At 37.2% G+C, this 18079-nt stretch overlaps 2 protein-coding genes across 4 annotated transcripts in view; one reads left to right on the forward strand and one right to left on the reverse strand.

The window, feature by feature from the left end:
- LOC122060041 overlaps positions 1–1171 on the reverse strand; it is a 5172-nt gene extending 4001 nt beyond the window's left edge. The window contains exon 1 of one of the 2 annotated variants that reach the window (XM_042623192.1): positions 236–1171. In XM_042623192.1, coding sequence (XP_042479126.1) covers positions 236–781 — 546 coding nt within the window. In that variant the 5' untranslated portion in view covers positions 782–1171. The remainder of the gene's footprint in view (positions 1–235) is intronic. The other variant, XM_042623184.1, reaches the window with a different exon arrangement.
- A 5576-nt stretch (positions 1172–6747) lies between these two features.
- On the forward strand, positions 6748–7880 carry LOC122070927. Of its 2 annotated transcripts, XM_042635180.1 has the most exons (3): positions 6749–7035; positions 7115–7367; positions 7444–7880. In XM_042635180.1, exons 2-3 carry the CDS (start codon positions 7157–7159, stop codon positions 7710–7712), a joined length of 480 nt encoding a protein of 159 aa, XP_042491114.1. In that variant the 5' UTR covers positions 6749–7035; positions 7115–7156; the 3' UTR covers positions 7713–7880. The 2 variants fall into 2 exon arrangements, with proteins under 2 accessions (XP_042491119.1, XP_042491114.1); XM_042635185.1 differs by having other exon boundaries at positions 6748–7367.
- Positions 7881–18079: the final 10199 nt, after the last annotated feature.

Raw genomic sequence — 18079 nt, forward strand, 5'->3', positions numbered from 1 at the left:
CCCCCCCCCCCCCCTCCCCCCCTTTTGGGGTACTAATGCAGCAAACCGCAAAACTAAAATGCAGAAAGAGTAAAAAGAACAAACCAAAAAAGCAATCACAAACCCAAAATTTTCAGAAGAAAAAGAAATATCCTCAGAGAGTGTCAACATGAAAGAGAAGTAAGAACCCAATATGAATGAACCACAAACACCAAAAACAAAAGTAGGAGGAGGGGGGGGTGGTGGGGGAGCAAACCTCTCTGTGATTCATCCTCTCCCCATCGACTCTCCCTCTTCCCGCCACAGGTCTCCTCGCTATAACGCAATCTATGGGGTCAGTATCGGCGACGAAAGAGATCCCCGGAGAGCACCAAACATCAGGAACAACAGCAAAGGAAGTGGGGGACGCCGTCAAGCCCTGCAGGTTCTTCTTCGTGTGCGGGTTCCTCTGCTTTTTCTTCCTCACCTTCTTAGCTTGCCAATCTGCCGAAGACCGAATAACCTTCGGAGCCGATACTTGTGAAGACGTCGCACACCCTAACCCTCTAAATGTTCTAAATGTTATGGATGTAAAGTTCTTCTTTCTGAGCTGTAATCTCGACGACTCATCAGAATCATTGTTATTGTTGTTGGAGTTATTAGTGAAAGTGGATAAGAAGAAAGAAATGGTGGATTTACAGCGAATTGATTGAATGATAGAAGGGATTTTAGGGTCTCGGTCTGAAGCTATAATGGGCTGGTTCCTGGGTCTCCTAAATCCTATCTCTTCATCTGCCATTGAGTTCTCCGCAACAGCAGACATGATTGAAGGAAGAGACGCAGAGAGACGGGAAGAATGGGATAGTGATTGAGAAGAAAGGAAAGGAGATTAGTACTGAAATTCAAGCTCTGAACAGTTTAATTTGTAAGGTAGTAGTGGGTTTATTGGTTCTTGCTTTTTCATATCAGAGAAGCTTGGATTTCTGGGTAGCAAACTAACTTATGACAAGCTTTGTTCATTTTCTGGGCTCTCTTAATTTTTAAGTTTTTGTAATGGAGAGAGTTTTCCAAAAGAAACCCTTTATTATTCTTCCTGTGTGATCTGTGATTCAAGTTCTTCTTCCTTTGTTTTCCATCATTTGATGTTTGAAAATTTGGCCACTGAGAGGGGGAAAAAAAGGAAAAAGAAGAAATAAACGGCATCTTCAGAAGACGTCTTTGGGGGGCTCTGTTGTATTCTCTCATCGATGCTTTTCATAGAAAGGCCAACTAATTGCAATCATGTGATAAGGTTGAATTGCTGTTTCTTTCGATTCTCTGTTATTTCTTAGGTGGAAAGCATCATCCAATTAGTTATTAGTCGGCATCTCAAAGCCACTTTCTTTGCCAAGGTTCTAAACTTGGAAACCATTCTGATCCACCCATGCATGAATTGCATGGATCTGGGAAATGAAGATAGATTCTGGCACCACAAGTCTAAATACTCTCAAATCAGTGAGGGGATTGGAACACCAAGTTTTATCATATCATTGTTAAAGTGAACCAACATTATAGGAAAATTGAGTTTATCTCTTTAGCTCATGGTGAAAGGACTACGGAAGGAATTTGCCTCTTTTCTTTCTAACCCTCTTGACTCATCCTTTGTTGAATGTCTCTTCCCACCTCTCAACATCATTAATTTTAACCCTCTATCACAGGTTCCTTCTGTTGAGGAGATCCACAACTATTTTTTCTATTAGACCTTACAAAGTTTCTAGTTCTGATGGATTCCAAGCAATATTCTTTCAAAAGTTTTGGGATCTTGTTAGTCCTGACATTTGTAACTTTGTTACCACCTTCTCCAGAGATGGCCTCCTGCCCCTAGTACTAACCATACCCTCATTTTCTTAATACAAAAAAAAAATGATAATGTTTCCTCTGTAGGAGAGTTTAAACCCATTGGCCTCTGTAACATCACCTTCAAATTTGAGGCCAAAATTTTAGCCACCAGACTCAAACAACACTTTCATAGATTCATTTTTCCATGTCAAGCAGCCTTTGTTCCGGGAAGACATTATAGATAATATTGTGATTCCATAGAAAATTTTTCATTTTCTACATTAGAAAAGGTAATACTGTGTTTGTAGCTATTCAACTTGGACATGGCCAAAGCTTATGACAAAAGCATCTGCTTTTGTCATAAGTAGGGTGACCTGGTTAGCTACCTAAATAGTTCTTCTTTTTCCATCAAATTGCATGGATTTGCTTTTGATCTCTTTGAACATTCTAGATGTATCAGACAAGGTTATCTCTTTAAGTCCTTTCGTCTTTATTGTTGCTATGGAGGGCTTCTCCCGACTTCTCACTACTTACAGAGATCTAAATTTGTACAAAGGTGTAAAAATTTCTAAGTATGCTCTTGAAATCACATATTTGTTCTTTGCTGATGACACTTTCATATTGGGCTACTCAGAATATGTGTTCTAGACCTGTTCTCTAATATCTCTAGGCTAATCATTAACTTTGATAAAAGTGGGCTTGCTTTCAACACCAATGTTAATATGGAGGCCAAGAATGCTTTATGTAGAACTTTAGGAATAAAAGAAATGAACCCATGATCCTCATACCTTGGTATTGGCCTTTTCCACCATAGAGCAAAATCTCTCTCTCTCTCTCTCTCTCTTAGAATTGCGGTCAAAAGAGTGTATAAGAAGTTAGGTTTGTGGAAATTTAACCTTCTTGCTTATTCTGGAAGAACTATTTTAGTCCAATTTGCTCTTTCTTTTTATTCTATCCTATTAATGTCTTGCTTTGTTTTTCCCAAAGTAATTTGTAAGAAATTGGATTTCATTTATCTATATTTCTAGAATGGAGATATGGACAAAATCAAAAAACTCTATCTCATTGGTTGGCATAAAATCAGCTCACCCACATCTCTTGGTGGTCTTGAGATTCAAGACTTAGAAACAAAAAACAAAGCATTACTTCTCAAACTTGGCTGGCGACTCCTCAATAACGTACAAAGTTCATGGTCCTAGATTCAAAGCCTAGTACTATCACAATAGGTCAATGTTACCTTGAGGAAAAAAGGATCACCTTGTTGGAACAGCATTGTAATATCCCACCACCCCTGGAAAAAACAAAATGGTTTACTTGAAAATTGGTAATGGAAAGAACACTCACTTTTGGGTGATCCTTGGTTTTAGTCCTCTTGTTGAATACTTTTTCTCTTGCCAATGATCCCCCGCACACCCTACACAAAACTAAAGACTTTATAGTGGGGACTCAGTGAAATATTGGTTTGTTGAATTCTCTTTTTCCCTATCAATTACTAATTTAATTCACCAAACCCCTATATCCCTTGAACCAGATAGATGGTGGTCCCATCTTTCAAAAGAGGGGTCTCTCACAACTAAAATAAGTGTCATATTTCTCAAAGCTAATTTATTGACTAACTCTAGTGGATGCTCAAACAGGTTTACTTTCTTATCTCTACACTCACAGTGTGGCGTTATTTTTGGAAACTCAAAATACATCCAAATTTAAGTTCTTCTTTTGGATAATTGCACATTAAGGAATCCCCACAAAAGATATCATGCGAAAATGGGCGAAAATTGACTCCCTTTGTGGTTTGTGCCAGAATCATCATGAAACTACCCTGGCATATCTTCCTTGCCTGAGAATTTTCAAGAAGAATATGGGTTGCAAGTCCTTTGGGACTCTAAACCAATATTCTAAGTTTCCATTATGTTTCCACTTTGTTATGTATTTCTATAACTTTAATGACATCCCAAGAAATAGATTGGATTTTCTTCTGGCATTTTTATAATAATGTGTTATTACATCTGAAAGCATAGGAATCAAGTCAGTTTTGGACGTGACCCCCACATCATTTTGCAATTGGTGGAATATTGGGTAGCTAATGGAATCCCATATCAATCTGTTGAACAACAGGTGACTGCCCCTAAACTCAAACTTGTTCATATACTAAGACTTCCATTATTTTACAAAAAGGTTTTAATTATCACAGGGATAGCTGATCGAACCAAAAATATCTCAGGATGGGCTACTACTCTAATAACATAAGGGAATTGTAACTTATTATATGCTAATTATTTGATGGTAGAAAAAAGTATAGAAGCAAAGGGCCTTCTACATGGGATGATAAAGGCTAATGAGGAAGAATGGGAAATAGATAAGATTTGGAGTGATGAGGAAGAACTTGGGCATCTTATGGCAAGCAATAATAATGTTTTCTGGTCGTGGATCACTATCCCACTCTATCTTGAAATGGAGCATTTTTTTTTTTATTTAACCCTATTTTTTGTGTAAAGGCTAACAACAAAGCAGTCAATTTGGTAAGAAAAATATTGCTTCCGAGGCAATGAATTGGAAAACTCTGATTGTAGATACCAATGCTATATACACAACTTTCTTTGATTTTAGTTTTTTAACTTCTTTTTCAATAAAAAAGGGGGGGGGGTTATTAGTCAGCTTCCCAACTCTTTTTTCAAACTGTGTAACTCTCAATTTTTTTTTTTTTTAATAAAACACACAATATTAATATATATTAGTAAAAGTTAGTAGTGTCCATAGTAAGTGGTAATCTGATAGTGTTGGCGTTAATAGCTAGTTGGTGCATAGATAGCACCACCTCACTTTTCGGCCTAAGTTTAAACATAAAATTAGGTTGATGATTATATACAAACAAGAACAAATTAATAGTACTTAATAGCCAAGAGGTGGGGTTATAAAAGTTCTGAATTAGAGACTCCAGGGCTGGGTCATCACTCCAAAGTTCCTTGATCTGCCATCCACAATTTTTAGCTTTCATCAACCCGTAAAAGAGAGACCTTGCGCTTGCTTTAATGTGGTTTCCTGTCATCACATGATTGGCCATAAAGTAAACAACGTTAGTGTTGATAAAAATGCCATAAGGTCATTCATACATATTACCTCTTTCAGTTTTATGTATGGAATAGGCTAAGATATAGTTAATGTGTGGTGGATTTATGGTGCTAGGTATAATCTGGGTCTGAGTGATAGAGGCCCTTGGGACAACCATATTCTCACATGGGGGCCAGTTATTCATGTTGTGTATGATTTCTAGAGGATTTGGTTGTTCCTTTTGCATAAATACTCTGTTCCTATGGGACCATATAAAAAAGCACCCTGTTATGAAGGAGATAAAAAAGGGTCTAAGACAAGAGGGTTTAATAATCCCTGAGTTAAATAAATACAAAACTAAAGTGTTCAAAGAGGGGTATGGAGGTTGTAGTCGCTCAATCCTAAGACCCAAATGGCTGGTTGCCCAAACTCTTTTGGTAAAGTCGCATGACACAAAGATATGCCACACGTTCTCAGTGTGATGATGACAGAGTTCGCATATTGGGTCTAAGGGCTTCCATTTCTGCAATCGATCTTTAGTTGGGAAACCTGCCTGAGCCACCCGCCAAAAAAAGAGTTTGAATTTTGGATGAAGATTCAGTTTCCAAAAGAACTGCCACCAATGTAAGCAGAGAGAGGAGCATGTGCACCTGCTGGAAAGCCAATATTGGTTAGCGCAGAGATTATTTGTGAGAAATTTAGTTGCCAATTGAACAGAAAACTTTCCTGATTGTTATAACGGACATCACCATGTGTCAGTTGATGGAAAAAGGGAGAGCAAAATGGCCATTATCCTTGAGCTAATATTGAATGGTAAATCCTCAGTGAGTTTGGAACCATTCCAACCATTCTCATCAATGATCTCACAGACCTTGCAATGGAGAAAGAGTGGTGTAAAAGATCCAACAATTGAGACTCAATTGTTGTCACTTTTAAGTGCAAACTTGTTACACTAGAGAGCACTATTTTAGGGATATATATTGTATCGGATGGGATGATGCCTACACTTGCTCGATATGGATCAGTCGCTATAGTACGAATCCAGTGTTTTATTGATGAAAAATATTGTTTTGATGGGAATGGTGCTGATAATCTTATATGTATCAGTATCAACGGTAAGAATGGTCCAATATGTACCAGTATCATTGAAGACTGATATTTAAACTAAATCCATTCTCATATCTATCAGTATTGATGTTACTAATGGTCTAACATGTATCAATATCAATAATGACTGATATTGTGAACCAAGTCCACATTGGGGAGTTTCTTTTTATGGAGAAAGTTTTCGGAGCAAGTTGCATAGGAAGCACACCAATGAGAGCGACGAAATGGTTTCATATATACATATGGGGCGGAGCATATATTAAGTTCATGGTTCTTTGGGAGTTCTTTTCAGAGAACACATCAATCAAAGCAATGATGTGGTTCTAATGCCTAACACACTGGTACCAGTTTCAGCTTGTAGTTACTGGCACCTAGAGGTCCAAGGATGACTCCAACCACTTGTGGGTGTAATGAAGAATTCAATCATGTGTTGGTTGGGAATGAATTCTCTCTGCCAAATTCATTTTCTTTAGAAGGAGGAGTGGTTGGATTCCAATGCAAATGGTTTTTAGAATCATTCAACCAAAACCATTGACAAAATAGGACCCTTTAAAAAGGAATTTTGGTTTTAAAAATGAAACTGTTAAATAATGTTTCGATTTCAATTTCTTAGCTTCAAACATGTTGAACAGGTAAATCTTTTACCAAAAAAACAAGGAACCAGGTAAATCCAACACGAACCGGTTGAACCAATTATAACTGACCAACAAACTGGATTGAACCAAAATGAACCCTTATCGGGCCGTTTCAAATTTGGGTTTGGAAACGGGAAACCGGTATCAACCATTACCCAAAAAAAAAAAAACACAAAACCCCTAAAACCCCGTCCTTCCCCAACTCCTGGTCTTGGAATTGGAACCCTACGGCTGCCTCATTCAACCTCTCCGTCTCCGATCACGTTTGAGTTCAGCGGCAACCGGCGACCGTTACCGGCGAATCTTCATCTAAGGTTCAATAACCCTATCCCCTTCCTCTTCTCCGCCTCCGTTCCGATAAATTGCGGCGGCGGACACACTCAGTTCCTGTTTCTTCTTCGTCTCCGTTCTTCCAGCGGCGGGAACACTTTCTTCCAACGAGATTCCTCTCTTCTCAGCCTCCATCTCTGCAAGTATCTACTCCAGCTTTTCTTTGCCTGATTCATAGTTACTTTCCCAAATTCTGATATGTATTTTTAAATTTTTAGTTTTGGAAGTACAAAGATCCGTTACCAGGATCCCTACAAGTCATGAGACGAAGTCTGTTAAGATTCGCCCCCCACTATGCTCGCAATCTTCTCTCCCCTTCAACTTTCAGACCAAACCCTATTTCCCCTGCCATCACTATCACTTCAACTCCTTGGAAGCTTAGATTCTTCTCATCCGAAAACGATTCATCCAACGAAAGCCGACCACAGAGGAAACAAGTTCCGCTCGATAATGAAGACATCAGCAACAAAGGTAGAAATTGATTCTTTCAAACAATAGCTTCTATGTTTAATTGTTTGCAATTTAATCTCTGTTCATTATGGAGCAGAGTTCAAAGATCGGATAGAGAGGTACTTTAATGGCGATGAAGAGGCAATTCCTTCGATCTTTGAAGCCATACTGAAGAGGAAGCTACTGGGGAAGCATGAGGAGACCGACGATGAATTGATTGAGGAGATCCGGCAACAGCCCATCGATGATGTTAAGGACAAGGAATTCGAATCGGACTTTGAGGAGCTCTCCACCGATGAGGAGATCGATAATTTGGACAATGCGAGGCAATACGTGGTGGAGAAGAAACTGATGAAGGATGAGTAGTTCAAGTGGTATTTCATGAATTTTTCCATATTATTAACAAAAGAAGATTTTTTTTATTTTTTAGGTAGAACAAAAGAAGAATGTTCAGTCACTGATATAGTGATATATGTATGGATGCATGTGACAAATAAAGTGTTTTAAAATTAAAGACTACTTGCTTAAAGGCAACACAGGAGAAGGTTATGGTACTCGACTCACGAAGCTTGTGGTTCTGAGTTCGAATCTTTTTACTTCTTTGTGATCATTTATATGGGTATTTGTGTTCTTCATTGTTTTGTTTTGAGTATTCAAAAGTTAAATAGTTTTCATTCAAGTTTGATATGATTAATATAGATTCATAGGACTAATCAAACCAAAGGCTTGGATACCCATTAGGGGTGTCAATCGGTCGGGCCGGTCCGATTTCAATCGGGCTTAATCGGGCTTGAAGACTTTCAAAGGTTACACCGTGTTCGCCCATTTAAGTAATCGGGCTAAGTTATTGAGGGCATGGTGCACTTTATATTCAGTCGGTCGGTCTCAGGCTATAATCGGGCTACCTTAATCGGGTTTTAGTCGGGCCTTAACCGGGCTACAGACATGTTTAATGTTAAACGGGTTTTAACCGGTTTTTAAACGGGCCCTCTTTAAAATGTGCTCTTATATTCTGGCCCACTCATGCAAACTAAAAAAAATGGCAATAAATCAATAAATGATACCAAATATAACCATTATTTAAAATGTGAACATGTCTTTACTTTTTAGTTTTTATTTTTTAATTTGGAGGGGTAAAATAGGTATTCTACAATCATTAAAGGGTAGGGTCAAGTCGGTGCACAATAGGCCGGTCTCGATCGGGCGTTATTCGGTCGGTCTCAGTCGGGCACCCAACGGTCCAAGTAGTAAAACCGAGACCGACCATTTATAAACGGGTCGGGTTCAAGCCCGACACGTTTAATAAACGGTCTGAGCCGGGCTGATCTATAAACAGTCGATCTCCATCGATTTAATTGGGTCGGGCCACGAATTGACACCTTAGATACCCATAACTAACAAAATAAAAAAGGTCTGCCATTGCCTATCTCTGGCGAAAGTATGCATCAGATCTCATTTCTTGAGCTGGTTGGTTGGACAACAAAACAGTGGCTTTTGTTGTTATAGTAGGGATTATCACTCTATGGCATTGGGAGTGTCGCTTACAGCGACAGGAAATCTTTGTGACTTAGCCTAACATTGGAAAAAGTGAAACACTGAGAAAGGTCAAAAAGATAGAGGGAATGATTTACCTATAAAGTACTTTCAACAATAGAAGTTTTTTCTATTCTTAGTTTCACTGCAAATGACTTTTGGAACCTTTTATCTCAAGCAGCTAATAAAACCACAACTGAAACGATATAAACCGTTAACAAATCAGGAATTAGAAAGGTTTGATAAACATTTTTGGTCTAATAAATGAAATTGTTTAATAAATGATTCGGATTTTATCCTCAAATAAGTTAAATCAAACCGTTTAATTGAAAATGCACTGTTTAACAGGGTGTCAAGATCCAACAAAAATCTGGTTGTACCAATTATAATTGACCAACAAACTGGATTGGACCAAAATAAACCCTTATCAGGCCGATTCATATTTGGGTTTATAAAATAGAAATGAACAGATTGATCAAAGTTAGACCTAGGGGTGAAACAGGGCTGGGTTTTTTAAAACCCTAACCCAACCTTGTCGGGTTCATGCTCAAGCCCAACCCTTCATGGCTCAAGGTTGGGCCGGGTTGGGTAGGATTGATCTTAGCTAGTCTTCTTAGTGGAATCACATTTCAATACAATGGAAGTCCAAGTTGAGAATTGTTGCCAAATCTCCAAATGGGCCAAGCCCAACCCAAAATATTAGACAAGTGAAGTTGTTTACTGTCAATATGTGTAATGTTCCAGTATAAAAAAATAAAAAATAAAAGCTCAACTTTTTAAATTCTAAATTTCAATAATTTGATTTACTACAATAAAGAACTCAAAAGTGAATGCAAATTCCAATATAAGAGAGAAACAAGACTTGTTCTTTAGTTGAAAGTTCAAGAAATTAAAGTCTAATTTCCATGCCATCAAGAAGACACCATAGCCAACCATGAACCTAGATGGTCCAAATCTGTATCCATATAATGACCTATCAAAAGAAAAGAAAAGAAAAAAGGGAAAAGAAGAAGAAGAAGAAGAAGAAGAAGAAGAAGAAATAAGATAGCAATAACAACACAAATACAACAAAGGTCTCTCTCTCTCTTGATACCTGATAAATAGGGAGCAAGGGTTTAAAAATACATTATATAGTGTCTACTAGGGAAAGAAAACGTTATTAGTTAAGCATAACAATAATCAGGGTTAGATCAGGGCGGGTTAGGGTCAGGCTAGGTTTTCTATGTCTCAACCCCACACAAGGTTGGGTTGGGTTGGGCCAGGTTAGCCCTCATAGTTGGGTTAGACAGAGTTCGGGCCCAAGGCGGGTTAGATTCGGATCGTTAGGGCTAAACTTCCACCCCTAGTTAAACCGTTTTGATAAAAACAAGAAAATCTGAACACAAACTTTATTTTCCATTTATTTATTAGGGAGAAGTTTTGTGCACAACCATGCACACATTCATTGGATACAACTAAAAGAGGTGCACCATAGACCATCATCACTCATCCAATGGCTATGTGCACAGCTGCGCAACATGCACAAAACTATTTGCATATATTTTAATGGGAAAAAACTTACCCATACCTCAAATGTAACTGCCTTCTTATATATTTGTTGGGGAATTTACTATAATTCCCCTATACTTGGCCTATATTTACTAAAACTCCCCTACTTGTTACTTTTTTACTAATACTCCCTTGTTTTTTTTTTTTTCTCCCCTGCTCTTTTTAAGTGTCCAGATTACCCTTCCTTTTCACTTGTAACCTATTACACTTTTTTTCAAATTGATTAGTTCAAATCAAGATTTGAACCAAAACCACTAATAAGTTTTGTCTCATCTAATCATCAAGGATATTATAAATTCAAAAAAGAATAATTTTGTATTTGATCTATATCTATATCGGTATCATGTGTTCCAATGGGGTGCCACGTGTTTTTTATTTTTTTTAATCCTTAGATTGGTCGAGACCGATACCAATCTAAGACCAATAACCAAATAGATTGCTAAATTTATGATGATGGATGAGATAAATAAAAATAATAATAAATAAATAAACAACATCCCCGATGATTGGATGAGACAAAATAAAAAATAATAATAATAAAATAAATAAATAATTTCTTTAAGGACACATCAGCTATGTCAATATCCTTGATGATTGAATGAGACAAAACTTGTAAGTGGTTTGGTTCAAACCATATTTTAAACCAATAAATATAAAAAAAGTGTAATAGGTTACAAGTGAAAAGAAAGGGTAATCTGGGTATTTTAAAAGAGCAGGGGAGAAAGAGATGTAAAAATAAAAAAACAGGGGAGTATCAATAAAAAAGTAAAAGGTAGAAGAGTTTTAGTACATATAGGCCAAGTGTAGGTGAGTAATAGTAAATTCCCCATGTTTTTTTTTAAATATTTTCTCTCTCCTCTCTCATTATGTGGACCAAAATGATACTCTTTTTGAGACACACATTGGTGTAACATGCAAATTCTTTCCCACATATTTGAATTGGAAGAAAGAATCCCACCCATTGAGAATACCTTACAACTAGACGCAGTGGGTGCAAAAAATCCGTGTTGGACTTTGCAATAGCACATGACCTTTGCATTGCGAAAACCTTTTTTGAGAAAAAAAGAAGGGCATTTAGTTACTTATAAGAATGGAATGCATGCAAGCCAAATTGATTTCTTTATGACTAGAAGATCCGACAAGCTGCTTTGTAAAGATTGTAAAGTTATACCAGGAGAGAGTTTAACGACACAACATCAACTGGTAGTCATGGATATGCAATTTAGTATGAGGCAACATAAGAAGGTGATGCAATTATGCCCTAAAATAAATTGGAGGCGACTACGTGAAGTGCTCCTAAAATCCTTTTCTGATAAAGTGATCGAACGAGGCACGTGAGACTTTATGGGAAATACTAGGGAGATGTGGACTGCAATGACGACTAGCATTAAGGTGGCCAAAGAGGTCTTAGGTTTAACAAAGGGTGGAAGATGTACCCCTAGAGAGACTTGGTGGTGGAGCAACGAGGTCCAGGCCGCCATTAAGACTAAGAAGGATTGTTTTAAGACTTGGCAGAGGACTAACGAGCCTAAGGATAGAGTAAGATATCACATAGCTAGAAATGAGGCTAGGAAGATTGTGGGGAAAGCTAAGGCAAAGAAATATGATGATCTGTATGAAAACCTTAATACAAAGGAGGGAGAAAAAGAGATTTATAGGATAGCTATGATAAGAGAAATGATGAGCAAGGATTTGAATCATATCAAATGTATTAAAAGTGAGGATGGTAGAGTACTGGTAAGGAATGAAGACATTATGAGGAGATGGGGTGATTATTTTTTTAACCTACTAAATGGAGATACTGTGACTGATAGGGTGAACCTAGAGGTGGAGGGGGTAGCCATGAAGCCAATACACCTGATGGGCATTTATTGCAAGTTGACGGAATCAAGGTTAAAGAGGCCATGCGAAGGATGAATATAGGCAAAACTATAGGACCGGATGAGATCCCAATCAAAGTATGGAAGAGCTTGGGAGGACATGGGGTGACTTGGTTAACCAAGCTATTTAACAAAATTTTGAGTATAAAATCTATGCCAAATGAGTGGAGGAGAAGCATTGTGGTTCCAATTTATAAAAACAAAGGGGATGTCCAAAGCTGCAATAACTATAGAGGTATAAAACTTATGAGCCACACTATGAAACTATAGAAAAAGGTTACAGAAGTCCACCTAAGAAAGGAAACCAAGATATCAAAGAACCAACTTGATTTTATCCCAAGGAGATCCACAACAGAAGCTATTTACCTCCTAAGGAGGTTTACAGAAGTTTTTAGAGCCCACAGAAAGGACCTCCATATGGTCTTTATTGACCTAGAGAAAGCTTATGACAGAGTACCAAGAGAGGTAATTTAGCAAGTCCTAGAGAAGAGAAGAGGTAAGATCAACTATGTAGATAAAATCAAGGACATGTACGAGGGAGTGGTGACAAGTATCAAAACGACAGAGGGACAATGTAAAGAATTTTCAATCACAATTGGGTTATACTAAGGATCTGCTCTAAGTCCTTACTTATTTGCACTCATTATGGATGACCTAACCAAGCACATCCAAGACTCAGTTCCGTGGTGCTGATGATATTGTATTGATAGATAAAACTGTGTATGAGATTAATACTAAACTGGAGCTATGGAGATCGAGCTAGGAATCAAGAGGTTTTAGGTTGAGCAGAATGAAGACAGAATATATGATGTGCCCCTTTAGTCATTCGAGAGGAAGGGAGGGAGTGGTGAAGCTTGGGGAACAAGAATTACCCAGGAGGGATTGTTTTAAATACCTAGGGTCTATCATTAACAAAGAGGAGGATATAGAGGATGATGTTGCACATAGGATTAAGGTGGGGTGGATGAAGTGGCGAGGTGCGTCGGGAGTGTTATATGACAAAAGAATGCCTATTAAACTCGAGGAAAAATTTTACAAGACAGTTATTCGCCTAGCTATGATGTATGGAGTGGAATGTTGGGTAGTCAAGAAGAGAAGTTTAAATAAACTCAGTGTTGCAGAGATGAGAATATTGAGAGGCCTGTGTGGCAAGACCAGGAGAAATAGGGTAAGGAATGAGCGTTTTAGAAATGATTTGGGGGTTGCACTAATCTATGACAAACTCTGTGAGAGCTGATTGAGGTGGTATGACCATGTTCAATGAAGACCTATGGAAACCATAGTAAGGAAGAGTGATTAGATTCATTTAGAGGGAGCTAGAAAATGTAGGAGCAGGCTAAAGATGACTATTTACGAAGTGGTCTGAAACGATTTGCAAAGTGTAGGGCTCAACCCGTGTTGCAGACCCCCTATAGGGGATGTTTCCATGATGCATCTTTCTATACTGCTATATCTTCTTCTATTATCTCCCAAGTTTCTTCTTTTTAACTTCTATTTTGCTTTTTAACTTTTTGTTTTCCATATCAGATCCATGTAGCCGACCCCATTAAGTTGGGATAAAGCTATGATTGTTGTTGTTGTTGTTGTTGTACAAGGCTTCTGCCATTGCAGTGTCTAGGGAAACGTCATAATGACTGAAGCTTTACCCTTATTTTGCCAAGCTCAGAATGGAGTAACTATACCGTTACATTAAGGCCCAACCTACCTTATTAATGCTTACATGTAGGCTGTGTGTAGTAGTCATTCAAAAAAATATTTCTCCAATTTATGAGAAGAAAAAAAAACAAGATAAAACGTTTGATGTCAACTTGATATATCGTATTCTTTTTAGGGAAAATTACGTGATTACCCACTTTTGGGTTTACTTTTATAGAAATACCCACGATGGGTTTGACTCAACAGATTTATCCAAAAGCACTTTGCGTATTACAAAATGACCGAAATTGTGGAAGCCGTACTCATCCCCTTGTATCCCTACGTGTTGGACATGTATCATGTTCCAATCGGTGAAATAAATCCCGATTTTCATTATAATGATCTTCTATAATCAGCTCTTTAACATCTGATGATCAGTTCACATCATTGAGCGCATAAGTTGTCTTTCAGACTATGGATTTTCGAAAGAAGGAAGACATGGTTGCTAGTTTCAAGAGATTTAGGGCATTGTTAAATAAGAATGGAGGGAGAAGAACCGATTTCGCTCCAACGATTGACTCCCCATACACTTCTCATTCACATAGAGAGAGAAAAGAGAAAACCCCCTAACATTTAGGGTTTGTGGGTCTGTGTGACTGGCTCTGTTGGGATCAACATTCCTTACCATCGTTCATCTTCTTCGCATAACTCTAGCAGGTGTTGGATGTTCATTTGAGGTAAGCAATGATTTGTTTCAACAAATTTTCCGTGTCTTACGATTTTTGCTTTTGTAATCTATCTGTTCTTTTATTATTTTTTTTTTCTCACTACATAGAGAATCGAACGAATCCCATTCTCATGTTGGTTTGTTCAAATTTCTTACTATTCTTCTAAGCATCGGAGTCACATTTCTAATATTGGTTAGTTAACTCAAGCTTCATAACATTTTCATTCTTGTTCTCTTTTATTTGATGAATTCATAGAAACTTATCATTCTCATTTTGTATCTTGATCTTTGTACCATAACATGGGTCTTTTGTTATTAATTTTTTTTTTCTTATGATTTTTATTCTTATCATAGATGGCACATTCAATTGTTCAACCTAAAAACATAGTACATAGAAATGGTTGATTATAGTGTTGTTGACTAGTAGCCTAGTAGGTGTTTGATGTAATGCCTCAATGGAATCAAGGGAATTACAACATGTGCTTTGGTTTCTGGAAATGGTATAAGATCTTATCTGAAACAGCTTGGACTGTTTAACCGATGGTTTAATGGTTGAGGAACAATGAGGAGATTAGATTTTCTTGTTAAACTAAAACTGGAGTTTGATAGTAGGAAATTTGAATTTTATAAGAAAATAGTGGCAGGTCAGGAATTTATGGTTTAAAATAGGATGGAAATCAAGCTTGCTGGTTTGTGTTTGATTTAATTGAAAGGGTTGAAAAGGTTAAGAGTGTGGAGTCAAATTAGATGGTATTGGATTATATTGGTGGTTTATTATGCAGGTCTCAATGGGAAAGAATAAAATTTTTCTTACTTAGGACTAAGTAGATATGAGAAGAACTAAAATGAATAACTAAAATATATACACTTTCTTTTCAATGATAATATGCATTGATGTTGGAAGAAATGTGTCCTCAAACTATCGGTTAAAATAGGTCATCTTGTTGTGATTACATGAATAATTGAAGAACAGTCTTAGTTCAGATGGTTTGGCCCCTAGATAGTATAAATTTTGTATTATAACTGGTCCTGACTGGGCCAAATTCACTTGTTTAGACGATAATAATGCCAAGCAAATGGCAATGTATGCTCTTTATTTTTCCCCGCACGGAAAGAACTTGTAATTTTGTTACTAATTGTTGTTCCAAATTCTCCATATGTGCATTTCAATACTTGGGTCTTGCTTGATTGAATTTGTTTATGGAAAAGTTGAATCATCTAACCATGTCATAAAGAGAATTCCATTTTATAGAGTCAGCAGATGTCCTATGTAATCTTACCTGCAATTGAAAACAAGTCCTTTGCGTGGCTACTCTTGGTGGCTTCTATAACATAACATTATAGGATCCCTCCTCCACCCCCCCCCCTCACTCACAACCCCCCACCCAAAAAAAAAAACCTTATGTTGAGAGGCCATTCAAGCAAGCAATGTGGAACAAAATAGCTTAAACTACGTAGGAGATTCTAGGATTTTCGTTAGCTTGTTGGGAAAATTCATGAATAATCTCTTCATAAGACTAAGGGGCTACTAGGATTCTGTGCAACCTGGTTGCTCTAGACTCCGTTTTGCTTCCCTCTTTGTATTTACAATCAAGGATTTGCTTCCTCATTAATATCTTTCTTCATGTACATAGACGGTATGAATAAATTGTAATTGAATCACCACATATATGTTAATATGAGAAAATTTTACTCGACTTATTTCTAGTTTCTAATTGTCTTGTGGTTATGTTGTTAGTTACTATTTGTTTGAGGAAGGAACTCAGTAGAAAAATCTATTTCCATGTTAGTTATTCTATTACTATCTCTGCTAGCTGATATGATATAAAGAAGCTGGGTTCATATCATCTCTATAAAGCATTTGCCATAAGATCTGGATTAAAACCTGTCCTCACCATAACTTTAAAGCCATCGTTGGATACTAATAGTAAGTTAATGACAGTAGAACCATAAACCAAAAGTCTGATTAGTGGTTTAGTGATAATGTCTTAGTATGTAAAGTTGCAGAGTTCTCCCTCAATCTACTTCATCACCAACCAAAGCCAAATAAGAAAAGATAACAAGCAAAAGGTTTCTGATGAAAGTCTTCAGTGTGAATCCAATATACGTTGTCTCGATTGATGATGTGTATTATTTATTTTAATGTAAATTGGATAGTAAAGTGGAGGCATATGAGTTTGGGATGGAATCGACGTGGATGAGGATGGCTGGGATCCCAAATCTCAACTAAGATCTGGAGTTGGTAGAAAATGGCGCACTGTTTGAATATTGGATTTTTTTTTTTTTTAGAGGGGGTGGGGAGGTGGTGTTGAGGGTGTGGGGAATGATTGGGGATACATATCAGTGTCGTCGACAATGATACCTGTAAGGAAAAACATGAATACCTTTCACAATATACATATGGGACATAAATTGACAACTGAAAGTCTGAAAGCTAGTTGTTTTATTCGACTACATTTCAAGTTTTATTCAAGTAACCATTGCAATATTGTTGTTGCTTTTATTGGGCTTCTTAATTCCTCTCATATTTTCTGCTTTCGTTGTGTTTGTTTCCTACTAAAAGCTTAAAGGAAAATTCTCAAATAGAATCCTAAGTTTTTGTGCTGATTTTACCTGCAAATTTCCTTTTATACTACTTTTAGTAAACAATAGATCCTTTATGTAGAAGAGAAATTATACTAGAAGATGACATGAATCACATGTTTTCGTGCTCGGATTTAGATTTTAATGACATAATTGAACTACCCCTCCTACACATCAACTAAAATATAAAATTAACCCATAATTCAATCACAGAACAGGCTAGTCCCAAGCTATCCTAATTATTTGAAATAAGCTCACATCTTACATATCCCAAGGACCAATCCTTTTAATTAGAGAATGCTATTGACTCTGATAATTAAGGCAAAGCAATTCAGCCAGATCCGTCTTTCACTCCCTCTCCCCCCTGATTTCTCTCTCCCTCTCTTAAACTTTTTTTTTTTGTAGCTTACCTTGTTGATCCAGCCAGGTTGAAGTTCGATTTTACCAGGGAGAATATTTTTTTCAGTCTCTGTGCACAAAGGTAATACTCGACTCTCTATCTCTCTCTCAAAAGGCATCAAAATCAAATTCTAGTTCTGTGATTTGAATGTGTGAAGTATGGAATGCAGATTTAGGGTTACTTACCTTGGCTGATTTGAATTTGTTTGAAAGTAAAATCTCTATCTCATCTCCTGTGTATTTGCTTGTTGTCTCTGTCAAACCGACTCAAACCAGGGACATGGTTAGTACATACCCAATGTCCTTGGTTCCTATCTCAGCCCCTTGGGGTTTGCTGTAGGAATTCTCTCCCACACAAATAGAGCTACCTAATTTTGATGATAATTGGATGTTCTTTTCTTTTCTTTTTTTTTTTTTTTTTTTTTTTT

Source organism: Macadamia integrifolia, chromosome 2 (genome assembly GCF_013358625.1).
Source record: "Macadamia integrifolia cultivar HAES 741 chromosome 2, SCU_Mint_v3, whole genome shotgun sequence".
NCBI classification, from domain to species: Eukaryota; Viridiplantae; Streptophyta; class Magnoliopsida; order Proteales; family Proteaceae; genus Macadamia; species Macadamia integrifolia.

What these genes read in the sequence shown, in the direction of transcription:
- LOC122070927 (XM_042635185.1), top strand. Translation starts at nt 7,157, where the DNA reads ATGAGACGAAGTCTGTTAAGATTCGCCCCCCACTATGCTCGCAATCTT. An exon ending in TGAAGACATCAGCAACAAAG is followed by an intron (nt 7,368 to 7,443) that starts GTAGAAATTGAT and finishes ATTATGGAGCAG; the next exon opens with AGTTCAAAGATCGGATAGAG.